At 40.2% G+C, this 26,513-nt stretch overlaps 1 protein-coding gene across 2 annotated transcripts in view; it reads right to left on the reverse strand.

Annotated features, from left to right (window-relative positions):
• The window catches only part of GNPTAB (N-acetylglucosamine-1-phosphate transferase subunits alpha and beta), a 54,301-nt gene that overhangs the window by 13,887 nt on the left and 13,901 nt on the right, over positions 1-26,513 (reverse strand). Inside the window, exons 2-13 of one of the 2 annotated variants that reach the window (XM_080661320.1) lie at positions 26,180-26,265; positions 18,393-18,512; positions 17,295-17,336; positions 14,808-15,013; positions 13,290-13,354; positions 12,889-13,023; positions 6,362-6,523; positions 5,795-5,974; positions 5,412-5,582; positions 3,533-3,656; positions 2,273-2,476; positions 537-1,642 (exon numbers count right to left, since the gene is read on the reverse strand). In XM_080661320.1, coding sequence (XP_080517446.1) covers positions 537-1,642; positions 2,273-2,476; positions 3,533-3,656; positions 5,412-5,582; positions 5,795-5,974; positions 6,362-6,523; positions 12,889-13,023; positions 13,290-13,354; positions 14,808-15,013; positions 17,295-17,336; positions 18,393-18,512; positions 26,180-26,265 — 2,601 coding nt within the window. The remainder of the gene's footprint in view (positions 1-536; positions 1,643-2,272; positions 2,477-3,532; positions 3,657-5,411; positions 5,583-5,794; positions 5,975-6,361; positions 6,524-12,888; positions 13,024-13,289; positions 13,355-14,807; positions 15,014-17,294; positions 17,337-18,392; positions 18,513-26,179; positions 26,266-26,513) is intronic. The other variant, XM_080661321.1, reaches the window with a different exon arrangement.

Genomic DNA, 26,513 nt, shown 5'->3' on the forward strand with positions numbered 1-26,513 from the left:
CGGGCAGAGGGGTGTGTGTGAAAAAAGTGAGGAAATAACCTAGACAAGAACTCTGCAGTCCTCACTCAACAATCAGCCAATGCCTACTGCACCAGGTATAAGATACTTCCTGAATACAATGAAAGGAGTCAGACACAGTTCCCTCTCCATCCTCCTTTCTCCCAGCCTGACATCTGCCCATGGCTGTGCTGCGTTCACAGTCCGGCCTAGACCACAGGATTTTTCTTGGTCTATCAACGCTGAACCACCCTTCACAAGTCAGCTCCCAGGGTACTTCCTCAAGGATGCCTTCCCTGATACCTCCAGGCAAAGTTAAGGAGTTTTCCCTTTGGCCTCCTTACCCACACCTCAACAGAGACACTTGTCAGTTAGGGTTACTGAGAGAATTAAATGAAACCATGTAAGAAAAAGCATTTAATTCGGTGGCTGCCACAGGGAAGTGCTGAACAATTGGTAGCTACTGTTACATTATCATCACTTACAAGGTTATTTATTGCTCCTGAGCATGGGATGGAATAAGGCTAGATGTAACTTACATCAAGAAGATCTTGGAAATACTTTTTTTTCTCCCAGGGCAAAAAGCCCGGGTAACTGTCAGTATAATGTTGCAGCTTTCTTCCAGGCAATACTTCATTAACACCTATGTGACTTTCAGCATGGTCCTCCATTCTGTTTTCTTCTTGTTCGTTCCCTATGATTTTCTTTTCTCTGGGCGCCTGGTTTTTCTGTGGAACCATCAGAGGTGGGAGCTTTTCTTTGGGCACATTTCCACCTCCCACTTTTTGGGTCTGACTTTCAGATCGAAAGCTTGCTTTGGTTTCCAAGTCCCGGGGTGGAGTCCGACGCTGGTAGTGGCCATTCACTTTTATTGTCTTTGCTGGAAAAGTCGATCTCTGTAATCTCTCTGGTGCTCCTAAGCTGTTTGGCCCGGTGCTTCTGTGAACCTGTTGCGCCAGTGGGGCCGCCACGCTCTCATTTCTTTCCTCTGTGATGACAGCCTGGTTTATTTTTACTTCAGCATCCTGTGAGTTCATCAGAAACGATGTCAGCAAGATGGACTTTGATAGGTTGTATCCCTTCATAGTAATATCTCCACGTTCTAGTTGCAAATCCAAGTTAGTGAGACGCAACTGGGCCTCTTTTGGAAGGAGCGAAATATTTACCAGGGGAATTTTCACCTCCTCTTGTGATCTCCCTGTTGTGTTAACATCATGTCTCTTGAACTTTGGGAAGCGTTTTTCTTCGGGAATATCCTCAAATGGGATTTCCACCTCTGGAAGAAGTGTTATGGGGCTAACCAATGTCTGGTAAGACCTCTGGGTGGTAGAGTTCAGTTTCGGTTCTTCTCTTGTGTCAACCTCGACTGAGATCTGGATTTTGAACTCCTTGTCGTCCCTACTTTGAAGTGTGAGATTAAAATGTATTGTAGTTGCATTCATTCCACTATGCATTATGAGGTGGATGGTTTTCCACTTATTAGCTATGGAAGCATGTCGAATTATGGGGTTGTCACTGTAGGCGCCTTCGATTCCCCTTTTGGCTATTTCTGCAAAGCTGAAATAAGGCAGGCATTCACCTTTTGGGATAACATAGTGAGTCTGGTTTGGGAGAAGAGTTACTTTATATAATTCATGAAAATGATCTAGAGGAGAAAACACAAAAATTACTTTTTAAAAGCTAACCATTTTCCCCTTTTTCCTTTAATTCTTAGGGTTTGAGTTTTTACTTTCTAACAGTGACTCTAAATGGACTTTAAAATAATCAGAAATTTTAACACAGGAGCTACTGATATAGGGCTCCTTTCCAGTCATCGACATGGAATGCTTCTGAGTCTGACTCGCTACCGAGATAGGACACAATTCTGACAGCAAGTTCCAATGATCGACTTCCATCTATTGTCCATGTGAAAAAATACAACTGTCTGCTAAAACAACCTCTGTTAATAAGCTATCAACAAGATCCAGTAAAACTGTCTTTCTTTTTTCTTTAATAAATGTCTTTTATTATTTCCAAATTAAGTCATCACCATATTATTTTCAACTAAGGGAAATCAGCTTAGTAAAAAAGACAAGACACTGGAATAATACAGGAAAAGATGCAGCCTTAATATTTACTGTTCTCTAAAGATCTGTGTCCTTCTCTTACTTTTAACTTACAACTAGTATGGATGCAAGGCTGGGAAAAGGATACACAGAGCCAAAATGCTCTCTAGTGCCCAAGGACTTTTATCCCCTTATTCTTTTTCAATAGATTATTATGACAACATATATACCTTGCCCACAGTCGCCAGCATCAAACCCACAGGACAAGACGTTGCAGGCCTGGTCACAGAACTTATCAGCGAGCCAGGAGTTTGCACATCCTTGATTACAGTAAGAGACACTGTTGATTCCTCCACCAAAGTGCCAGGGCTGGACAGCTCCCAAGCTCCCGGTTCCCCCGCCTCCGGCACCATAGCGACTCCCTCCACTGTTACCTGTAGAGGGAGGAGGAAAACAGAATCTTGCTGTTTTTACAATGGTGAAAAAGCTCCTTACTTCTTCACAGCATTTTAAAGATTGATGCATGAGTCTTAGTCAGGAGGGTTCACTCTTTCCTCAGTTCATGTAGCTAAGAAGAATAAACTGAAAAGGGGACATCACCTGACAGTGGGCAGGGCACCTTCTAGCTGTGCCACCTGGAGGGACCTCAAACTGTCTCGAGGGGGCACCTATAGACGTGGATGGAGGAACAGGAGAACAGGGAGAGGTTTTCCAAACACTGACTGTCAGAACTGCCCAAACATACCCTAATACAGGTGCTGCCCTCATTGTCAAGTGTGAATGTCTCATCAGGGGCTGAGTTCTCTGGGCTCCACAGACCCACTCTGCACGCCTGTGTTCTCTCCCTGCAGCTGGCTGCATTTCTCAGAAGTGCCTCTGACAGATCTGAGTGAAACACAACTTGAGGTTTTGTTTCCTCCCATACTTAACACTTTTCCCAATCTGTTTCCTCACATGGAATACGGGGTGCCATCTGTGCATACAAGCTCTCTTTCCTAGGTGACTAAGAAATTAAGGTGAATAATGTTTCAGAAGTTTAAATTTTTTGTACACTGAAGGGCAATAATATAAGCGGCTAAGAAAAGGAGAAGAGATGCTGAGGAGAAAAGACATTTATTTTATTTATCTCTTTTTCATTCACCGACCTAAGACATCTGCTGGAAGCCACCAGCCAGGAGCTCCTACGAGAACCAGTTAGAGTAGTTCTTGCTCTTGAACGTACATAATTAAGGGCAGTTTCCGTTTTCATATTTTCAATAATAAGAAAAGGCCTGTGCAAGTGCAGGGCCCATGTGGGAAAATGCCCTCAACAACAGATAATATGAATAAAATGGGCCACAGCAGGACGCTTGTCATCACCTCCAAAGAGTCTACGGATTACTGGTTATTCTAATAAATGAAAATGTTTAATTCATGGTGCATGTTCAGTAATGATTAGGAATGAGAAACTTCCATGAACAGAAGCAAATTACCCTTGAACGCATCCTTACCAGAGCAATCCCCACCATCCCAATCACAGGCCGAGTTATTGCAAGCCTTGTCACAATAGCCATCTTTAATCCAGGAACCCGGGCAGCCCTCAGCACAGTTTGGCACAGGCCATGTCAAATAAACCTATGATAAAACCAGAGAGAATGTGAAACAGTTTCTGACAGTCTTCCTTCTCAAATTAGAATTGTTTAAAACAAAACTGAGCCTCTGGGAAAAGGTTAATATTTTTCACGGGCTGCCTGCATTCATGGGGGGTATTTTGCTTTAAGTTTGCCTGCACCCGAAGGTGTTTCCCCAGGTCTGCTCTTCTGATGATACTGATCTAGCACATTTACTCTGTTCATTACACGAGGAAAGCAGACAAGGACTCAGCTCACGGATCAGCTTCTCACACCGTGGTCTTACAATATATTTTGAAATAAAACAGCAACAGGTTAGGCCCTAGCTGGTTTGGCTCAGTGGATAGAGCACTGGCCTGAGGACTGAAGGGTCCCAGGTTCGATTCCGGTCAAGGGCATGTACCTTGGTTGCGGGCACATCCCCAGTAGGGGGTGTGCAAGAGGCAGCTGATCCATGTTTTTCACTCTCTATCCCTCTCCCTTCCTCTCTGTAAAAAAAAAAAATCAATAAAGTATTTTTTAAAAAATAGGAACAGGTCAGACTTAACTGGGAGTACAAATGCATGCCAGAGTAGGTGGAATGTATTCCACACGAGTCACTGCTTTTCCATGACAACTGTCACTAGCTCCTGAGTATGTTGGTACTTGTATCATGGCTGAGAAAAGCAGATGAACTCTACACATCCTCCACTGCCAGCGTAAGTGTTGTGGCAAACTAACCAGCCTGCTTTCACAATGAGTGATATGGTACATGGTGACTTCTCAAACTAAAATCATTACAAAAACATGCTCCCCTTTGACAGTCTGCATGCCTTTGCACATTCCATCCGTTTGGAATCTAGTGAACGACTTATTCTTCAAAGTTCATCTCAATTCAGATGGGCATCCTTCCCTGGTCCTGTCTGATTTCACCCTCCCGTGCGCCCACTGTTTAGCAGCCGGGCACACCTGCCGGCATGGAAATCACTGCGTGGAGTCACTGTTGTGTGTGTCTTCCCTGTCAAGCCATAGCTCAACTCTGCAGCCATACAGGCTAACACAGGGGAGGCCACTGAGCAGGGGCACAGGGCAGTGAGCACACTGGAGTGACACGAACAGCAACAGGAAAAGTAGCTTCGTGCATTTAGCCTTACAGTTGCAGAGTTCATCACAAACTTACGGTGGTAAGTCTCCAGCTTATCGATGACTCCTAACAACTACCCGGGTATTCCTATTTCCCCCACTGGGCAGACAGGAAACATAAAGGTCAGGTCATTGCCGAGGACCATCCTAAATAGCTGGCTCCTGGTCTGTGCTTCTCCATCCTGCCTCTCAAAGCCAGAGTGAGACCAGTTTCGATGACATTTCACCCACCCCTTTAAGCAGAAAATTGAGTTAACTTTCTATGTTGGTCACTTTGCTGACACTGTAGCCATGATTTTGTTTGTGTTTTACGGTGATTTTGCCTTTTCTGTTGTTGTTGTTGTAGAACATTTAAAGGATCGGGGGAAAGAGTGGGTTCTGGGTGACTGAGAATGTAGGCAAGCGAAAAACTACCAATCAATTAAAAGTTCCAATCAACTCAAGTCCTCTTCCTTCTTCTAACATAGCGACTTAAAAATCTTTAAGTAGTTTTCTTTCTCCCAATTTGTTAACTCTCCTGATCAAATGCTTATTTGATCAAATCTGAACACAGTTGTACACATATTGATTCCTGATTTCCCGTTAATAACTCCCTAGCGACTTCCGAGCCAAGAATCCCTTCCTCTTAGTTACCCACCTTTTGACCTTTGGAGTGACTATAAAAATCATCTGGCCAGACATCCTTCCCAAACATGACATCGTCATTCAGGTAAATGAACTTCTGGGACAGCCCTTCGATGCGATGAATGTGACTTTCAATAGCTGGTGAACTAAAGGTAGGCAAGTGGCTCAAATTTTGAAAAACATCCTTTGAACAGAAAAATACAAGAGAGAAAGAGGGTGGATGAGAGGGGTTTTTCTTTTATTTTTGGTTTTGAAGGAAGGCAGGCAAATGGAAGAATTAAAGGAAGGTAGAAATGGAGGTGAGGAGGGTGAAGGGAATGAAATCAGGGGAAAGTAAAAGAACAGAAAAGACAGAACAGAAAACCATAGCCTCGTGATATACAGAAAGCCACGTGCCTGGTGTGTAACTATTGTCACTCGAGGATTATCAAGGTTCAGCCAGGATGGAATCTGCCCATTGGTGACTATGAAAATATTCCGAACCCACGGCGCGTGCCTCTCGATAGATCGCAGTGAGTATCTCAGTTCTTCATTATCTTCAAAACGGCTGGCAGAAACATCTTCATCCTGCTTGGACTGAGAAAAACACCTGGTGCTTGAAGATGTAAAACAGCCCTGAAGTCACACCTCCCGCTGTGTCTCCCTGGCCCTCTCTGCTCTCAGGGTGCTCTGGCAGACTTTTAAAGACCCAATCTTACTTTGAAACATTACGAAAGCTGCAAAAGACTCAGCTCAGTTACAACAACAACACAGATACACAGCATTTCTTTAACACACTTTTTTAGAAAAGGTTCTTGGATCTGATTCTTGGTCACTTCAGGTAATATTAACCAATGGCAGGGACTGGAACATTAGAAAAGTCCCAGTCAACTCAAGTCTTCTTCCTTCTTCTAACATAGCAACTTATAAATCTTTAACAATATCAACCGACTCAGGTTTTGAAAGGATCTTTGCATCCCTTACCTGGCTGATGGCACTCAGATCCCATAATAAATATGCAGGACTTATGGTCAGTTCTTTCCCATCGATGGTCATGTTCTTCTTAGTCTGCTTATTCAGTTCTTGGAAATCTTTGGGGTTGTTCAACTTTAGGAGTGCTACACTGGCCTCTGAGTACAGGTGCAACTATAAAATGACAACAGGGTTACCACTGGAAAAACTGAGCCCTAATGAAGAGACACCTTGAAATTCCCATTTTGATCTTTAAACTTTAAATATATGTATATAGAAAACACAGGCTATATATTACCAGTATGTATAGTATGTATCTAAATATATATTATACATATTTAAATATTAAAAGTTTCATATGTATATGAAATAATAAGCCAATATCACACACACAAAAAGAAGAAGAAAACCTAAACAGGCCAGATGCTTTTCCCAAATGAATGGAATGGGCCAGGAATTAAGAACGAGAGGGAGTGGCAGGGCCCTGGCCAAAGGGACATCTCAGGCCCCATCTGAAAGCTGCAGCCAATACTCAGTGCCACCCAGTGCTGCCAGATCTAAGAGGCCAGGAAATCTCCTAATTTCCTTTTTAAAAATTATTTTAAAAATTTTTATTACAGTTGACATTCAATAGAAATTTCCCAATTTTCAATGCTGGCTCAAATGTTTTTGATTGTCATATGTTCCAACACAGCACATCTGGTCACCAGTTTATGACCTGTGTTCTAAAATACTCTGTGTTCTGCTTACTCGGGGGAAAGTCCTGCAGTGTAACCTCACTATAATTGGCGGGGACCACGTGTGCTAGCAGGGCGTCCAGATGGCTTTTGTGCCCACACATAAGATGACTGAGTGTCTTTGGCAGAGCTGACTGATGTGCTTCCAAAAGCACGTTTGGGGGCAAAGCGTTAGAAGGAATCATAAATCTAAGAGGGAACATCATAAGCATCAACACGTCTTTTGTTATCGATGTGAGAGATACCTTGATCAGTTGCTTCCTGTACATGCCCTGACCTGAGCCGTGATTGGGCCTGAAACCCAGGTAAAAGCCCTTGACCAGGAATCCAACCCTGACCCTTCAGTCCATGGGTCCATGCTCTAACCATTGAGCAAAATGGGCCAGAGCTTAACACATTTTATAAACAGACTTCCCCACCTCTATGCAATAACACCCTTGATGTTTATGTTCTAAGACTATAATACAATTTCCCCATGAAACGGCCTTTCAGAGCTTAAAAAGCCAGGAACAGGACTGAAAACCACTAATTGAGGATAGCAAAATCCTTCTGCCGAAGTGACTCTTCTAACGGAGCCCGGGCTTTGTTTTAAATTTATAAACCAGAAGCAAACACAAATTACTATGGCCTCAGATTAAGCTCTTGTATTTGTGACATGACTATACTTAGCTCATCTTTCAAAGGTTCCTGAGTTTACGCAGGCCCCAAAACTAAAAGTTAGAGTTAGAATTTTCTCTTTCCCCCTTTTTATTATGTGGGCCGTTCACTCTTTCCAGAAACGCTTGCACGTGCAATGTCTTCCTAACTGATTACATTCTTTCACCTTGGCAGTGCCTGGCATACACTAAGCACTCACTGAAGGTCAGCTCTCACTGCTGCCACCATCCTGCCTCGGGGTGAATACTCTTCTACCTGGGAACCTACAGAGCCTCACTATCCACCCTAGGCCTCCGCTGCTCCCACAGCACCTCTTTGGGCTCCCTGGAGTATAAAAAACCACTACTCTCGAATAAATCAATACAGTGTTATCATATACTAATTTAATTTTAAAATTACTGGGGAAATATCCTTATCTTAATCTCTTCTTCCAAACTGCTTTTATTCTGGAAAACTATTTTGAAATTTCACAGACAGCTTCCTAAGGTAACTACACAATACTTGGAACGAGATGAGAAGTAAAAAACATAAGGGAATATTCGTGTATGACAAAGAATTTCTGCCACTGCAACCAGGTTGTGAGTAGTGAAAAAGGGTGGGGAGAAAGTATCCTGGGCTAGCCACTAGGTGGCTCTCCAGTCCTGGTAATTACTTTTCCGGAAGAGACAGGAGGGGTACTGAAGCGTGGTTGTACTGAGTGCCAAAGGCTGGGGTTCTCACCTTGGGCAGCTGTGGGCAACTGCGGGCAACTGCTTCCATATGTAGCTTCTTACTCGAACTTGTAAGTTTATCTAAATTCTTTAAATCATAAGTTTCTCAAAGAGAGAACAATTGGACACCTACCCCCTGCAGACCCACAAGGGACAAGTTAGTATGATTGAGAGATAAAGTGTGCTATCCTTAAGTCACTGACACTTCCATATGTTTGTTACTGTGGCATTTTCAAGAATGATGTGCCTCCCCTGGCTGATTTGGCTCAGTGGATAGAGCACTGGCCTGCGGACTGAAGGGTCCCGGGTTTGATTCCAGTCAAGGGCACGTGCCTGGGTTGTGGGCTCAATCCCCAGTGTGGGGCATGCAGGAGGTAGCCGATCGATGATTCTCTCTTATCACTGATGTTTCTATCTCTCCCTCCCTCTCCTTCCCTCTCTGAAATCAATAAAAAAAATAATTTAAAAAAAAAAAAGGAATGATGTGCTCGATACACCCATATATGAGATAGTATATGGTTAGGGAAAAAACATACCAGCTAATAAAACTGAGAAACAAATTAGCTCCTTCTAGTGATGCGACAACTCAAACCTACTACGTCTTAGTATGTGCTGGTGGTTTTCTAAAACTTAAATCAGTTCCAGAGTTGCTTGTTTAATCTGCATATGTCTTTATTTTAGGAATAAAACCAAAAGAAAGTGTGTTGTGCTTTAAGAGAACAGGTGCATAACCAATTGAAGGGAAGTCACTAAAAGAAGGGGCATGAATACAATATTCCTACAATATACTGTGACCTTGAACATGCCCTGAACAGAGGTCCAGGCAGGACAATATGTTGTTCCCACTCTGCCCGCACTGTCCTTCCTGCTGAAGCATACAACTTGGTCAGCCTTCAAGTATCCCGGGCAGCTCCCTTCTCTTTGAAAATTTCCCCCATGTCTCTGATCCACACAGACTCTCCTGTCTCTAAATGCCAACCTCAACTCTAGACTACTCTTCTCTGTATCTAATCCTATACTGTCTTGTTTTGCTACTTGAACACTTACTATACAAACATACTGCCTGCCAAAAGCATGAGGACAGCCCCATGTCCTCCACTTCTTCTGCACACCCACCCAGCAACCATTATCATGGAACTGAACCAAATGTGAGACTGCACTTGAGAGCTTTCGGAAGATTTTCTACCTGCTCTAACATATGTTAAAGAAGTGAACAAGAACAAAAATAAAAAAATAAAAAAACAAGCAAAAACCCACCATAAATGAAAATGTCTAAAAATGCAGGAGGATTTGGAACGAGTGAGCTGAAAATAAAGACCAATAGACAATCTAGTTTCTCAAAAGGTGAATTCTGTGTCCAGCACATACAAAAATTCTACAGATCATAAAAGAATTCACCTCAAGGTATCTCAAATTAGAAAGTCTTTAATAGAAAAGATTGATTTATTAGACTACAGTCCACAGTAATGTTTTTATGAATTCATATCTATTATCTGGTAAAAAGAAACCATTTTCCTCAAGTCCCACCTCCCCTCCAGAGGGTGTAGGAGTACAGATTCTGTCTTTGCTCTAACCAGAATAAAAAAGGCAAAGTAAGGTTGCATGAATACAGCCCTGGTACCATAAACCTAGTGAGGCCTATGGATAATCATACTGGCTGAACTGTTTCCCTTTGTAGTCCAAGACAGTGTGTGTGGTGGGTGGGTTTATAGTCACAGCCTTTCTTCTTGCTCATTCTTCAACAAGCATTTCTTGAGTGGCCCCCTAAATGCCAGGCCCCAAGATAATCACTAGGGGTACAAAGGAGAACAGGCAGTATCAGTGAGGGGTCTGGGCAGAACAGAGCTCTAGATGGCAAGCCTCCTGGAGGAACTGATAGGGCAAAATGGTTCAGCTGTCGAGGCCCTGGAGTCCATGCCTAACGGCCCTTTCCTGCCACATGCCACAAAGCACCCCTAAGGAAACATCACCCACACTGAGCTCAGAGTTTCCTTCCTGAAAAGGCTTGCTTCTCCCACTGAAGCTCTGAGTGTGGCTAATGCCATCACTCCCATCTTCTCTAGAAGCACCCACTTCCCCTTTCATTTTTCCTTCCCTCTTCCCCAGCTAGTAAGTCACCAGTTCATGCTGAGGGGCTCTCTCTGATGTTCCTGGAACCATTCCCCTCCTTGCACAGTGGTGAACCCAAATGTCTTGCTGGGCTTGGGCAGCAGTGGCTAAACTGGTTTTCCTGCCTCCAAGTCATCTTGTCTAATCCCCAACTGCTACACCTTTTCCTGCTGTGTTTCTTCGAAAGGGGTCCTTCTGCCCTGGCTGGTATGGCTCAATGGTTAGAGTGCTAGCCCACGCACCAAAGGGTCTCGGGTTCAATTATAGGCAAGGGCGAGTACCAGGTTTAAAGGTTAGATGCCTGGCCCCCATCAGGGTGTGTGCGGGAGTCAAGCAAACAATATGTCTCTCTCACATCAATGTTTCTCTCTCCCCTTCCTCCAGTCTCATTACCACTAACTGAAAATCAAAGGAAAAAAAATCCTCAGGTGAGGATTTAAAAAAAAAGTACAGATATACCTGTTTCTATAATTCTAGAACCCATAGTCAGGAAGCCAAGAAGCCAAATAAACATGGCTGAAATCAATGTTAATCTATGGTTTTATCTACCCAAATCAATAGCAAAAATAGTTCAGGGGAAAGAAGAATGTAATATATCTTTTAGAAGAACTGCAGATTAAGAAAGAATTCAACCCTAATCTAGCTGGGCACTACCATATTTCCAAGTACCATTAAAAAAGTAATGGAGGAAAATATGAAAAAAACACACATAAAAATGTCATTCATGTTATCATTATTTACAAAGATTGTACAATGTATCTTAAAACAGTGAAACACATGGGAAAAAAGAAACAAGCTGAGAGAAGATTATAAAAAAACATGTTCAAAACAGGTACTAGAGTAAGAGTAAGACCTCCTCCACTTACAGCTCTCCCCCTCCACCTCCAGGTCCATCCTTCACCTCCAAATTGTTCAATGACATCAACAGGAACAAGAAGTAAGAATCAGTAAGCTAAACACAGTGGCAGAATTTAACACTTCTTTGTAATATCAAGAAAACCGGGGCCTAACAAATTCTGAGCCAAGAACCTTATGCCCTCTCTTTTAAGAGAAAAGACATCCACGTTTTACAACCTGGAAGGCTTCCAACAGACAGCAGGCATCCTGACATAAGGTCAAATGGAAAGTATACCCACAGAAACTGCGCCCTAAATCAACAAGGCAATTGGCTCTGAAAACAATACAAACTTTGTTTCTCCAACGCCTCCCTTCCCCAACAATTCCGTTCTCCACCAAGTTGTTCACAGAAAAAAATGTCTAAACCGAACTTCCGTTTTCAAACTGACAACCCTTTCAAGCTGACACCTCAGCATGACAAAAAGCATCTCTCAGGCAACAAACAAAGGAGAGTATGCTTTCCTTGCTGGTGATTAGCACAATTTTAAAACATAAAGAGGCCATCAAGAGTGCTAATGTTGCTAAGGGTGTGAAAGAAGCAATGATCATAGACAATTGAAGAGGTAGAAAAACTTGTTCATTTGAATAAAAGAAGAGCAGTTAGCCAGTGACAGCCATTTCCAAGACAGTGATACTAGTATATGAACAAGCTAAGATGCTGCATGCTGACCTGAAAGACATCCCTAGACCTAGACAGAATGCTAAAAGTGATTCACTTACGGCTAGTAAGGGGTGGTTGGATAAATTTAGGAAAAGAAGTGTTTATTTGCAGATTAAACAGTACATTAGACATGTACTGTATATGAGAGAGGTTAAAAGGGGAATCATTTGTGCGTCTGGAACGGATTAATTCAATTTACATTATTTCTAATGGGAAAAAAGGATTCTGTTTTCGAAGAAATCGCTTCTCCAACAGCCTTCCAGAAAGAATTAGGTTTTGAGAACCAAGGTTCCACTGTAAATGTGACAGAAAAGGCATGTCACAGGGCAGCCTCCACAGTCAACTCTAACAAGTGGCATCACTGGTCAAGAATGAAGAGTTAATAAATATAAATCCTAAATATGTTAATGGCTCAATTAGCTATTAATGAAGGGAGGTTTCACATTATCAAATGTTCCAAATATCTGAAGCACACTCCCTCTGAGTAACAGCACCTGACACATAGTAGAAGCTCATTGGTTAAATAAATGATCCTGCTTCTGAGAAACCTGTAACCAAATAAGACCCTTAAGATTTTTTTTACCCAAATGAAGAGTAAGGAGTGAGGATCTCCTATAAACAAAGGGCTGTCTCCATACTGTGGCAGAGTAGAGACCCACTTGGTTTCCTACGATTGCCAGCTTTCCTATGAAAGAAATGGACCTCAAGAGAAGAGTCATGCATTAAATGAGATGTTTATACTGGGTGCTCTATTGTCTAGGTTCTTACCAGTTTTATTTTAGAAGAAAGATTTTCTGGCAATTTTGCTTTTAGTTGATTTGTCTCCTTGAAGGTCAGTGGAAACCCACTCAGGAAAGCCAAATCTTGCATTAGCACTAGCCCAGGGACTTCTTTATCTGTGGTCTAAAATAAGAGGGGAAAAATACAAGTCACTTTCCACATCACAAGGCTGGTGAAATCTTACAGCTGAGAAAACCAGCAAAGATCTATTGTATCATACAAGCTTCAAAGTCAGAATTAAGATTACTTAGATCAACATTCATTAATACTAGCAAGCTGGCCTTAGAGGAAAAGTAAACATTAAAAAGTCTCTCAAAGTAAACCAGCTTTACTACTCATACTTGTATTCTAGTCTATTGCAAGAACAAAATTAATTTAAAATAACATACCAAATAGCCCCTCCAAACTGTCTGTTTGCTGTTTCCTTTAAAGGTTTCAGCATGGGCATCTTCAACTACAATAAAGAACACAACAAACAAGCCAATTTTTAATGAATACTTAACTATAACATCTGACAGGACACTGTACAAAGCATTTTGAGAGCTGTTAAAATACTATTATACATGGTCTCAAAAAAAGGTAGTTAAGGGAGACAAAACCCATCCAACAAAAGTGGAACGATGTAATGCAGTGTGTAATTAATGTTAAATTTTGCAATCCAAAAGGAGAGATTCGTGCGGGCAGCAGAGACCTGGAAATGACAATGTAACAGAAATCACAGCTGTAGGAGCAAACAGAAGGGAGCTCCTGAAAGCCAGGCCAGTGGCATTTAAACTAACAGGAAGGACCCACTGTAGATCCTAGGGTTCCTCAAGAGTCACAACGCACTGAGGGGATGCTGAATAGATTATATTTTTTTAAACATTAAATGATAAATTCTTATATAACTACCTATACAATATTGGTCATTTTGGCTCTGTTCTCCCCCCTGCCCCTTGCTTTTCTTTCTTTTTTGCCTCTGGCCCTTTAAGAAAGGATCTGCCATCCCTGACCTAGATAACTGAGGATGGATGATAAAGAGTGAGCCTGTGTCCCACTATAAATGTAAGCTCCACGAAGGCAGGAATGTGTCTTTTTGGTTCTCTGCTGTATCCCTATTACCTAGAACTGTGGTCGGCAAACTGCGGCTCGCGAGCCACATGCGGCTCTTTGGCCCCTTGAGTGTGGCTCTTCCACAAAATACCACGGCCTGGGCGAGTCTATTTTGAAGAAGTGGCGTAGAAGAAGTTTAAGTTTAAAAAATTTGGCTCTCAAAAGAAATTTCAATCGTTGTACTGATGATATTTGGCTCTGTTGACTAATGAGTTTGCCGACCACTGACCTAGAACATCAACCAACTCAGAGCAGTGGCTCAACGAACCTTCACTGAATGCATGATATAATAAGTAGAGCAGTCAAATAGAAACCCAAGTGAGAATTCAAAAAACAGCTTTTAGAAGACCACAGTTTAATGCAGATTTTACTAATCAAAATCAAGTCTTTGCTATGCTATAAAATTAGTAGAGGAGAATCCAAGATTCTCTCCATAGGTGTTACAACTGAGTTATAATTGTTAACATAATGTCATTTTTTTTTCTTCAGGTGAAAAAAATAATAATTTACCTTAAATGTTGTGCCTTAATTTAAGGACATCTTCATTTAAAAAACAAACAAAGCTAACTTTAACCAAATAATAAATCAGATAACTTACTATAATTTGTCAAAGATTATCCCTTTACTTTTCCTATATATTTAAAACATAACAAATAGAAAAACCTAGGTTATTTATACTGAATAAATAGTGCTCATCAAAGCGAGCACAAAAATTGAATTTCTTTAAAATTGCATCATTTTTGTTCCACTCAGAATTTTTAAATTCAAACATCCAATGATAACATGACTTTGAAATACCCACAAGAAGACCTTACCATTCTTAGTACTATCAAAAACAACAACTGAAACATTAGTCGAAGGGTTTTTTGGTTTTGCAACATTGAATACATCGCTGGCAAGATGAAAAGAAGGGTAAAGAGATGGCAGGTCCTTCAGTGTGACGTTGGCCGGCAGGGCTGGGTCCAGGACAAGCATTGGCACCTTAATGCAGTGTGTCAGCAAACATTCCAGCTGCTTCTCACTGGAAAAAAACACCAACACGCTCACAACATTCTTGAAAAAATCAATCAACACTAAAAAGCTGGTTGGTACCACTACATTTCCCAGATGTTTGTATAATAGCCTATTAAAAATCATATTTTAATAAACAAGGAATTTTATCTCAAAAATATAAAATTTAGTAAGTTAGAAGTATGAGATATAAAATCATTAAATGCAAATCTAACGTTAGAGCTTTCAAATTTCTATTAATAAAATGACTGCCACCAAAATTTAATAACTCAAAGTAGCACCAAAAAAATAGCATTTTCATTACTATCATTTTAAAGATCACTCATAATTCCAGTGAAGCCCATTATTAGGCTGAATAGAAAGTTCATAAATTGTTTGATAGAGTGTCATCATACTACACACAACTTACCAAGTTTAATTAGAATACAATGAAATATATTGGATATGATACAACACTGATGCAAACAAAAGTAAATGGTACAAGGTTCTAAGATAATTTCATATGAGACATTTCTATCTACACCTAAGAAATACCTAGAATAAACATATTATCTAAACCAGGCGTCCTCAAACTATGGCCCGCGGGCCACATGCGGCCTGCCGAGGACATTTATCCGGCCCGCCGGGTGCTACTGCCTGTCCAGCTTAGCAGATGACTCGTCCCGGGCCCGCAGTGCGCATAGGAATTTGTTCATAGTTGTTTTTTTAAACTATAGTCTGGCTCTCCAACGGTCTGAGGGACAGTGAACTGGCCCCCTGTTTAAAAAGTTTGAGGACCCCTGAAACAAGTGAACAGGCAAAAGACACAGCTAGAGAATTCACAAAGTGATAGCTATGACTATAAATAAAATTGTCCAACCTCACTAATAATCAAAGAAATGCAAAAGAAAACAATGTTTACTACATTAGCACCCTTCAAAAAATACTAGTAGTGACTCAATGTTAGCCAAGTACAGTTAACCTGTTCCTCTCCAAAACCGTTAGTGTCACCATAAATGTTTCACCATTTCCTCTTTGGAAATACATGTACTGTATATCATATTAGTCGAAGGGTTTTTTGGTTTTGCAACATAAAAAATATACATGCTTCTTCCTCAAGGGTTTACTTCCATGAATCTAGTCCAAGTAGGAGAAGAGAAACAGGAAGAATAAATAAACCCACACACAGAAAATGCCAGACTCCCAAAAAATATCACGAAGTATTGACAACAGTGAAAATACGTAAGTGTCCAACGTTTAGTAAATTATACTACAGTTACTTTATGGGATATTATACAACTATTAAAATTGAAAAGAAAGAAGCATGAAGGTAATTTATCAATACAGAAATACGTATAATGGTATAAAATTTTAAAAATAGGATAGGACACAAAATTGTACATAGATTACAAATTGTAAGTATAAAAACATGCATGAAAAGAGAATAATAAAATGATCATAGTTGTTGAATGAGGACCACAGAATTCTGTATATTCTTTCCACTTTCCTCTCAACTTTTCTGTAATGTGGCATCATCACTTCAAAGAATTTAAAAGGCATTTAAAAATAATAATATTAACAATAGTATATATAAGTAAATATAAATAACATAAACAGATGATTCAGAAGGTACTTCTGGATCTCAAAATTGCTCAGGATCATTTTTCTATGAATAATTCTTTTATTTTTAAGTCTGTTAAGTGGGGAAGTGGTCATTAACAGAGATTTCCACTTCTCAGCAAGACAGTCCTGTTTTAAGGATCTAAGTCAGGTATGATTCAAATCAAGATAGATATATCAGATTTTTGTCACTGAGATAAATTTAAATTCCCTTCCTAGCACTCAAATATAAGACATACAACTTCAAAAAAAAAAACAACAAAAAAACATACAACTTCGACAGAATTTAAAGGTAAGGAAATATACATTAAGCACATAATTAAATAATGGATATAAATGAAACACTGGAGTTAGAGTTTAAGTGAACCAAGAGAACAGTACACCAAGACAGATTAATGTGAACAACCGAGAAGAAAAACCTTCTTCACCCTTACAAAAAGTGATAAAGCTTTGGTTAGTTAGCTACAACCCAAATAACCAGAGTCCCCAATCAACTATACCTTTGACACTGCAAAATTTCCCATCTAATAAATGCTTAGTAATTTGGGGGTCAAAAACTAGCCAAAGAGGGATTGAATAGAAGTAAAAGTTAACACAAAATACTGTGTTCCCAAGAGAAACAAGTGCGAACCTGGAAGTTTCACTTCAGTCCTTCAAATTTTTATTCCTGACAGAAAAATCAAACTGCTTACCTCTTCTTGGTTGGCTCTGTTGTGTTCTTCCCAAGGATTTCTCTAAAGAAAGCAAACACATTTCATTACATATGCATGGACTAGTGTTGGCCCTAAATGTGAGTAAGAGATGACTTACAACATGGATTTTCTCGGTTACCCCACTGGAACGAACCAGTAGGAAGTACTATAATGCTTACAACATTTAAGGTACATTATTAAATTATACATTTAATGACATCTGATCAACAAATAATACCATGTGCCTTCCACAGTAATCATGACAGATTACTTAAAATAGAAGCTTTTACATCTTACTAGTAGAACATGGTACCAGGCTATCAAAGCTGTTTTCATGCCTTGGGAAGGTCTTCCATCATTCTCTAACACTGAGAGAAAGACTATTTGTTGCAGTATAACCTGGCCAATGACCTACAACTGGGTGGCACCCATAACATTCACAAAGGAGTGAATGGAGTTCTCAGCAAACACTCCTGAGGAATCAGAGGGGAAGTTACATCAGCGAGGTCCCTAGCTCAGAAGGCTCTCCAGAAGCCCACTGTACCTACCTTTCCCAGATAAAGTAAACAAAATGATCAAATTCCACATTGAAAAGAATTGCCAAGTTTCTAGTTCCATAGTATATTAATTGATATTAAAAGGCAATACATTTTTACTGCCTTTATTAAATGGAGAAAATTTAAATCTGTAGGCCTGTTTTCTTTTTCAAGGGACCAACCTAACCTACTGTATAGCTATTTTATGTAATAAACCTCACTTCTTGAGGATGCCTGGGACTCAGACTGAGGGAGCAGGAAGCCCAGAGCTCCTTTGACAGGCTCCTCCACCGTGAGGCCCCTCAGAGACCAGGGCCACCACCGAGTGCCACGGTCTAAAATGACCATCTAACGAAGTGAGACCAGGATCTCACCAAAGTGGCTGAGTCCTCTTTAGGTACCAAGAAACAAGGGTCAGACATATGGCTGCCAAGATCCTGCAATGGCTGGCATTTGAGATGCAGATTTTTGTCTGGATGGCTTCGCAAATGTCACCTTACCCTTCTGAGCTGTACTGCTACTTGTAGAACGTTGTGTTTTGCTTTTCAAATCTCAGCTTTACCTCATGGCTTTCTGCTCCTCTTCCATCTGTTCCCTGACTTGCTGCAGTTCCTTCAGTAGTTCAAGGTCGGTGCCATTCACCCAGGTGTACACCACGTCGATCGGCATGGGCAGACAGAGCCTAGGGCAGACCCATAAGTCCTCAAGCTCATATGCATTTTTCCAATATATTTGAAGAGTATATCAGGTTTAAACTTAGAGGTCATGAAAGAAATCAATGAGAAGGTAATTCCAGCATGGCATATATCACAGAATTGCACGTTTCAAACTGGAGCTGAGGGACGAATACATGCTGGAGAACTTTATGCAGTTTATGTACTCTATGTAGTTGGCATCATTTGGTCCTCACAACCACCTTGTAAAGAGACTGCTATCACTCCACATTTAAGATTGGGGGAGGTCTTAGAAGTGCACATCAAACTGATACATTCTCGGTTTAGTGAAAATTGGTATACAAATGCAGCTAAACATAGAAAAGAATTAGATAGAAGCTTAAAATGACCGAAGGGTTATCAAACAGTCCAGAATGAAGACCTAGCTCTATTGAATGCTGTAGTCTTCCTGTTCCTTGATGCCCCAAGTTCTAGAATGTCCCTCCCCCAGAATGTAAGCTCCAACAAAGCAGGAAACTTCCGCTTTATTCCCTGAAATGCCCACTAGATTAAAAGAGTGCCGGGCACATAGGAGCTGAATGAGCCAATGATTTCTATGAGACACTAGCACAGAACTTCCCAAACATGCTCAAATTTTCCCCTCATTATCCTCAAAATAAGGAGTCAGAAAGGCTTTTAATTCTTTGTTTTGTTATTGTTGTTTTTTTGCTCTTTTTGTGTGTGTGTGAGGGGGAGAGTTTGCTTTTAATTCTTGAGTGTTCTTTCTAAGCCTAATCTTAGTGTTTCTGTTCAGGTTGTACCCAGGATAAAAGCTTTCTTTCCCTTTCTTTCATCAACTTACCCAATCGTACCCATCTTTCAGGGTCTGCTCTAGAGCTATGACACAGTAGTTCATAGTGACATATGACATATACTTTGGATGGTTCTGTGTATAGTTTGATCTTTTCTAAGTAATGGTAATGGTACAGCTTTTTTTCTTTTCTTTTCTGTTTTTTTTTTTTTTTTTTTTTTTTTTGTGTGTGTGTGTGTGTGTGTGTGTGTGTTTTCTTTTGGCCAAGGATCAAAGCTTACTCTCCTTTTGTTTTCCTCACAGGCAGGCAGAGGTTAAGGCCCACAACAGTACAAAGGGCTCAAGAGCTAACCAAACATCACGTCTTTGCTTGTGGCTACAATCATACCATGCAGCGCAGGGTTAATTATCTCATGGAAAATAAATGTGGTTTGGTGGGTAAATCTTTCCTATTAAAAAAAGAAGAAAAAAAGAAGTGACAAGTTTTAGCTTAAAAGAAGCAAGTGAGCCCTAGCTGGTTTGGCTCAGTGGATAGAGCATTAGCCTATCGACTGAAGGGTCCTGGGTTCGATTCCAGCCAAGGGCACATGCTCGGATTGCGGGCTCAGTCCCCAGTGCGGGGCTGGGTGTGGGGGGGGGGGGGCGGGCGTGCAGGAGGCAGCCAGTCAATGATTCTGTCTCATCATTGATGTTTCGATCTCTCTCTCCCTCTCCCTTACTCTCTGAAATCAATAAAAATATCTTTAAAAAAAAAAAAGCAAGTGATATGAGGAGAGAAAAGGAGTGTCTACTCATTCAGTGAATAAGTGTTTACCGAGCACTTAGTATGTGCTAGGCACTGTTCTAGATGCTGGGGATTCAGCAGTAAATAAAACAAAACTCAAATCTGTGCTTTCATGGAGCTTACATTCTAGAAAGGTGAAGACGTGAAATAAGCCAAAGATAGTCAGATGATGGCCAGTGTTATCATGGAGAAAACAACACAGAAAATGCGGATACAAAGTGTGCCTCTGTGGGAGGTCAGTGTTAAATGGGAAAATCAGAAACAGTCTCACTGGAAGATGGCATTTCAGCAGAGATGTGAAGGAAGGGAGGAAGTAAGCCATGTGGGTAACTGGGGGAAGAATGGTCCAGAGGAAGGAAATGCCCTGTGCAAATGCCCCAAGGCAGACACCTATGGGGCATGGTCAGAGCCAGTGTGGCAGAAGCAATGGGAGCAAAGGGAAGAACAGAAGAGGAGGTGGGGTAAAGAGGTACCAGGGGACGAAGGGCTTCATGGGAAAATGAGGAATCACCTCACACTCAGGCATGTGTGATGGCTAGACTAGCATCTACCAACCCTCCTGAGTCAAGGGTCACCACTGCCTGCAAATTAAAATCTAAACTCCTACACACTCTGCACCTTGTTTTCTAGACACTCCAATTGTATGGCCTTACCCAAACAGGATAAGACCTTGCAGGCTTCTGTGCCTTTGAACATGCTTCTCCTCTGCCTGAAATATCCTTTCTTTCTTGCTTCTTTCAACCACTTCCTCCTTCCCAATCGCCCTCTTCCCACTGCTCCCACAAAGAGCATGTATTGCTCAACATGCAACTCCCACCGTGCTTTGTACACTAAGGAATCCTTAGCACACCGTGTTGGACTGTTTTTTAGTGTCTATCTTCCCAGTCTAGATGAAGTTATCTCTGGGCCGAAATGTTATGCATTCTGTGCCCTGCTTCATTATTTCCTCTCTTTCCTTTATCTTCAGGCTCTCTCTTCCACCGTAATGGTGTGCAAAAAGCTTCCTCATGTGAGTTTTTTCTGCATATATCTATATCAATGGTTCTCAAATGCTAGCAGGAATCACAATCTCCTGTAGGACTTGTAAAACAGACTGCTGGGCTCTATCCCCAGAATGTCCAATTCACTAGGTCTGGCCTGGGGCCCCAGAATTCACATTTCTAACAAGGTCTGAGATAAAGACAATGCTGCTGGTCTGAAAATTCACTTTGAAAACTGCTGATTTATATGTCCATTATAGTTCACATTTTCAAGTAAAAAAAACAAAAAACGTCCCCACTAAAATGTCAGTTCTATATGAGTTCTGCTTATTCATCACTGCATGCTTAGGAACAGTGCCTGGTACACGAATAGGGTTTAATATATACTTGTTAACTAAATAAGTATTAGTTCATTCCCTCAACATACATTGGTCTTTTCCATTAAAAAAAAAAGAAAGCCTCACATTACCCTCATGTATATTATCTGAGGTCATCCCACTCCAACTTCTTGGGGTTGCTTAGACTGAAAATTTAAAAAACTGCTTACGTAATTTAATTTAAAAATATTTTAACAAGAGAAAAAGAACTGTACATTCCAAAGCTTTCCTGTAAAAGTACTTATCTGCTATTAAAGATTTTTAAAGTAGAATCAAGAGATATCCATACATATTCAAATGAGGAAAACAATGTAAGTACATAATGCATTTATGTACTGGTTCTTCTAAGGCTATATTATAAGATCAATTTAATTCTTTGGAGTTAAACTAACAAGCCTAAGGAGACCATGTGATCTACTCTGGGTCAGTGAGTCAATTGTTTTTCTATTAGACACGGTCACAGTGAGTGTGAATCTTTCATTCTAACCACGAGATCAATATCTTATTTTCCAGACAAGAAGGAAGTCTTTATCTTAGCCTGAAGACTATCAGTCACCTATGACTCAAAACCAAAGCTGTGGTGACAGTGACACAACATTTATTTTAATCAGTTTAGATTAAATGAAAAGTAGGTAAAAAAAAAAAAAAACACACACACAAAAAAAACTTAGAACTTAAATAGTATCTCAGAACCAAAAAGTTGGGAGAGATTTTATATTTAATCTAATATCTACAATTTAGAGAAGACAAAATTGAGCCCCAAACAAACTTAAGGCCACACAATTAGCAGTAAATAACTTATATATTCACTTGTTACTGACATATAGAATGGGATTTTTTTTCCCATTCAGGGCAAAAAACATGAAAAAGACTTATAGAAAAACTAGCAAAATCATGAAACTTCCTATAAACATTATGATATTCTAAAATATATTAGAACATATGATATGTTATACATGACCCATTTATTTGTCATCATCAAAATTATGCAATTTTGAAATACCCCTGCATAAAAATCAAACTACATTTTAATGCAATCGAAAAGCAGGAAAAGAAATATTTAATACACACACAAAAATTTCTTCAGAAAGAGAACAAGAGTTTGATTAAAACTGCTGACCTCAACATTTGTATTTTCTTTTTTTTAATATTTTTTTATTGTTTAAAGTATTTTATATATTAGTACATATATCTCCTTCCCCCCCCCCCCCCCCCATTGACATTTTCTAAGCTAGTTTTCCTTCTAAAGGCTGTGAAGCACTTGGGGCAGGTATTTATACAGCTACACCATCAGCACCCAGCACAGCAGAAGGCACAGTAGGTTGACTAGGTACTCAATAAATGGTTGAGTAAGAAAAAAGACAACCCATTTTGAGCTCTCCTTAGAAAACTCAGTGTTACTAAAATGAAAATGGAAGAAGCAGGGAAATTCTATTTCATTAAGAATTCGTTAATGCAAAATAGTCCTTAAAGTGTGGTCATCAGACCAGCAGCACGGTATTATCAGTGAACACGTTAGAAATGAAAATTCCCTGACCCCTCTTAGACCTACGGACTCAGGCACTTCTGGGCCGGGGAGAAAGACTTCCATGAGATTCTGGTGCATAATAAAGTTTGAAAATTGCTACATTAAGGAAATGGTTCTCAAACTTTTTAGTCTCAGACCCTTCACACTCTTAAAAATTATTAAGGCCCCCCAAAAAGTTTTTGCTTATAGGTTATAACTATGCACACCTAACATATTTTAAGGTAAGTTTTAAACTATTAACTCATTTTAAAACAAACCACTTCACTATTCATGTTAACTATTCATATGAATAACTTTTTTAATGAAAATAACTATTTCCCACAACAACAAAAAATTTAGTGAGAAAAGAGGCATTGTTTTACATTTCTGCAAATCTCTTTAGAGACTTAGCAGAAGAAAGCAAGCACCTCCAATCTCCTGTATTCAGTCTAACCCCTTTACGTTGTTTTGGTTGAAGTGTATGAAAAAACCCCAGGCTCAAACAGATATGAAGTTGGAAAGAGGAGTATTTTTTGCTGCTACACCAAAAAAAGTGGTAGTTTCTTAAAAATTAGTTGCAATGTGGAATCTGAAACATATAAATTTTTTATGCTTTTATATTCAAATCCATTGGTCTTTCTTTCCCTTTGAATAATGGCTCTTTCACCCATGCAAGAGTCTGTAACATCAATGTACTAGTTATCTACAGAATAACAGTGTATAGAGTTTTGCAGATCTGCCGAATGGTGACACACTGCCTTAATTTTCTAATATAATATTAACAAAGGGGATTGCTTTGGATAATCACAAATCTAGTCAGAGAAGCTTACAATATTGTGAAGCTGGCTAAGCTCACAGTGGTGGAAACATGTTTTCCAAAATTCTAATTTTCCCTTGAAAGTTTAAGCTTTATCATTGGCAACAAATACTATTACTATTTTTCCTTCAAGAGACAGGATCGCTTGTTCATTGTCAAGAAAATCTTTGCCAAATAACCAAGTCTGAGTAATCATACTTGAATTTGTCCTTTCAAGTTATAACAATGGTGTTCCATGAACAGAAGAGCTAGTTCAGGCCACAACAATCACCATGTGGCTTTTCCTCAAGACAATCCCCATGCAGTCAGATCTTTAGGTCTGCTTCCCCTTTCCTCTCACACATTAAAGGCATACTTACTCAAAGGGCCAAGATACAATCAAACTAATATTTTTTACTGCTTCATCATGAGTATTTTTAAGTTAACTAAGTTTCTCTTGCCCCTGCAAATATGTGGTGGTGGACAATACAATGACTCATGCTAAGGTGTGGCAATGTTACCCACACTGCTTTTACACCATCAATGCTAATGTCAACACAGTAAAAAAAGCAAATGGCACCTTATTATGGTTATAAAAATAGTTTTGATTTCACAGACACCCAGGATCTTCGAAAACTTCTATTTTAAGAGATCCTAAGAGAAAGATCTAGTTTCCCTACTCCACTAGTTACTCGGCTACAAGTTACCTCCCCTACTAGACTACAAAATTCTTTACAGCAGATAGTTATATCACAGGATTTAAAACAGAGTAAGACTCAGATTCCATCTTCATTAAAGAAGCAAAGTCTGGGTGTTATTGACTTAAGGACCACAGCAAAGAGTAAAGCTTTAGGTCAACTCAAGAACTCCCACAAGCCCGCTCCATTGAGATGGTGTGAACTATAATAGTGCATACATCCAGTCCGGCCAGTGTAACTACATGGTTGAACATCAGCCCATGCACCAAGAGGTCACTGGTTCGATTCCCAGTCAGAGTACATGCCCATATTGTGGGTTCAAACCCCAGGAGGGGGGAGTGCAGAAGGCAGCTGATCAATGTTTCTCTCTCATCGATGTTTCTATCTCTCTCTTCCTCTCCCTTCTTCTCTCTAGTAATCAATAAAAATGTATTTTTTAAAAAATAGTGCATACACCTAATTAGCAATTATTTTTAAAACTACTTACTTGATAGAAATCACTAGGTACATATAACAAGAGAGCAGAGGGACAGGAAGTGCTTCTAAGCTGGGGACAAGGGCTCCAGAGGAATCAGTGATACAGTCTAGAGGTTCTTAGAGAACTGTCCAAGTGTGCCAATGAACACCAATTATTACTTGTAGTTTCATTAGATTTTCTGGTTCACTGAGAGTAGCGGGAAGGATTTATGGGTTCTATCCTCAGGGGATAATGACAGTCAGGATCTCTGGTTATGGCTTCTGACATTTAGACCAAAGTCTTTTGTGAAGCTAAGTACCTCGGTAGCTACCTCCCATTTGTTTTGGTCTCCTCTTGATCCTTCCCCTGTATTGATTTGCTGTGTGTCATTACAATGAAAAGGAGAGTCAATAGATACTGCACAAAGTGAATAAATCAAAAAGAAGAGGACTTTTGTTTTTAAAGATGGAATGATCACCAGAAGAATCCAGAACAAAAATTCATTAACAGTGGTTCCTGAGAGTGGGGAAATCCAGAATGGAACAGAGAGAGGCTTTACTTTCTATTTTTCTGTATTGCTGAACTGTTTTCACCAGAGACATCTATTGCTTTTATGATATAAAACAATATAAATAATAACTTATATTGAAAAGAGCCTGTGCAATTCATTTCAACTGCAAGAAGGAAGAGATTAGTAAAAACTGCTCCCAGTGTCTTGTGAGAGAGGAAAACTCTCCAAGAAAAGGGAAGGTTGACGGCAGCATTCAAGAATGGCTATACCAAGAAGCTTGGCCTTAAGGAGCCAAAGATCCAACCTGTGAGGTTGCTTGCTCCTTCCCATAGCAAGACAGCAAGATGTGGTGGCCACAGGGACAGGTGAGGTCCAGTCCCGGTGGTGACCATGGGAATGGCCCTGGTTAACAGAATGACGTCAACCAAAGAATACTGGTCAGGGTTCAGAACAGCTGCAGAGTAGCCACTCAGTTCCTTTATCCTTCAGGGGGATGAAATTACCTTTACCTCATGGAACTGGGGCAGCATAAAATGAGATCATGTAACGAAGTACTCAATAAACTGCAAGGCAGCATTACTCTTCGGGAGTCAGATTTTCCATCTAAAAAATGTGAGGATGGACTACAAGGTTCCTTCAGATGGGAGTTGTCTTGAATAAGTTAAACCATATGTACAACTTGGAGAGATCCCTTAATTGCTATATTTAAACATGGGTGCTTTCATGACTTATCGTTTAAGTAAAAATAAACTCTCCAAAATTTATCTTTTCTCACCGATTCTGAAAGGATTTTCCAGCAACATTGTCTCTGTAGGAATCAAACAAAACGTGGTATTGATCCCGGCTCCATTCCAGAACCACCTAGGGAAAAGAAGACGAAGAAAAAAACAATGTTTTGGGTGTGTTGCTTTTTTTTAAATCTTCACCAAAGGAAATATGTTATTGATTATTTAGAGGGGGCGGGGAGAGAGGGGGGTAAAAGGGGGAAAGAGAAACATCAATTGGGGTTGCCTCCCATATGCGCCCCAACTGGGAATCTAACCCACAACCTTTTGGTGTATGGGATAATACTCCAACTGAACCACACTGGCCAGGGCAAGAAACAATGT

The sequence above is a fragment of the Plecotus auritus genome (genome assembly GCF_963455305.1).
Source record: "Plecotus auritus genome assembly, chromosome: 3".
Lineage (NCBI taxonomy): Eukaryota > Metazoa > Chordata > Mammalia > Chiroptera > Vespertilionidae > Plecotus > Plecotus auritus.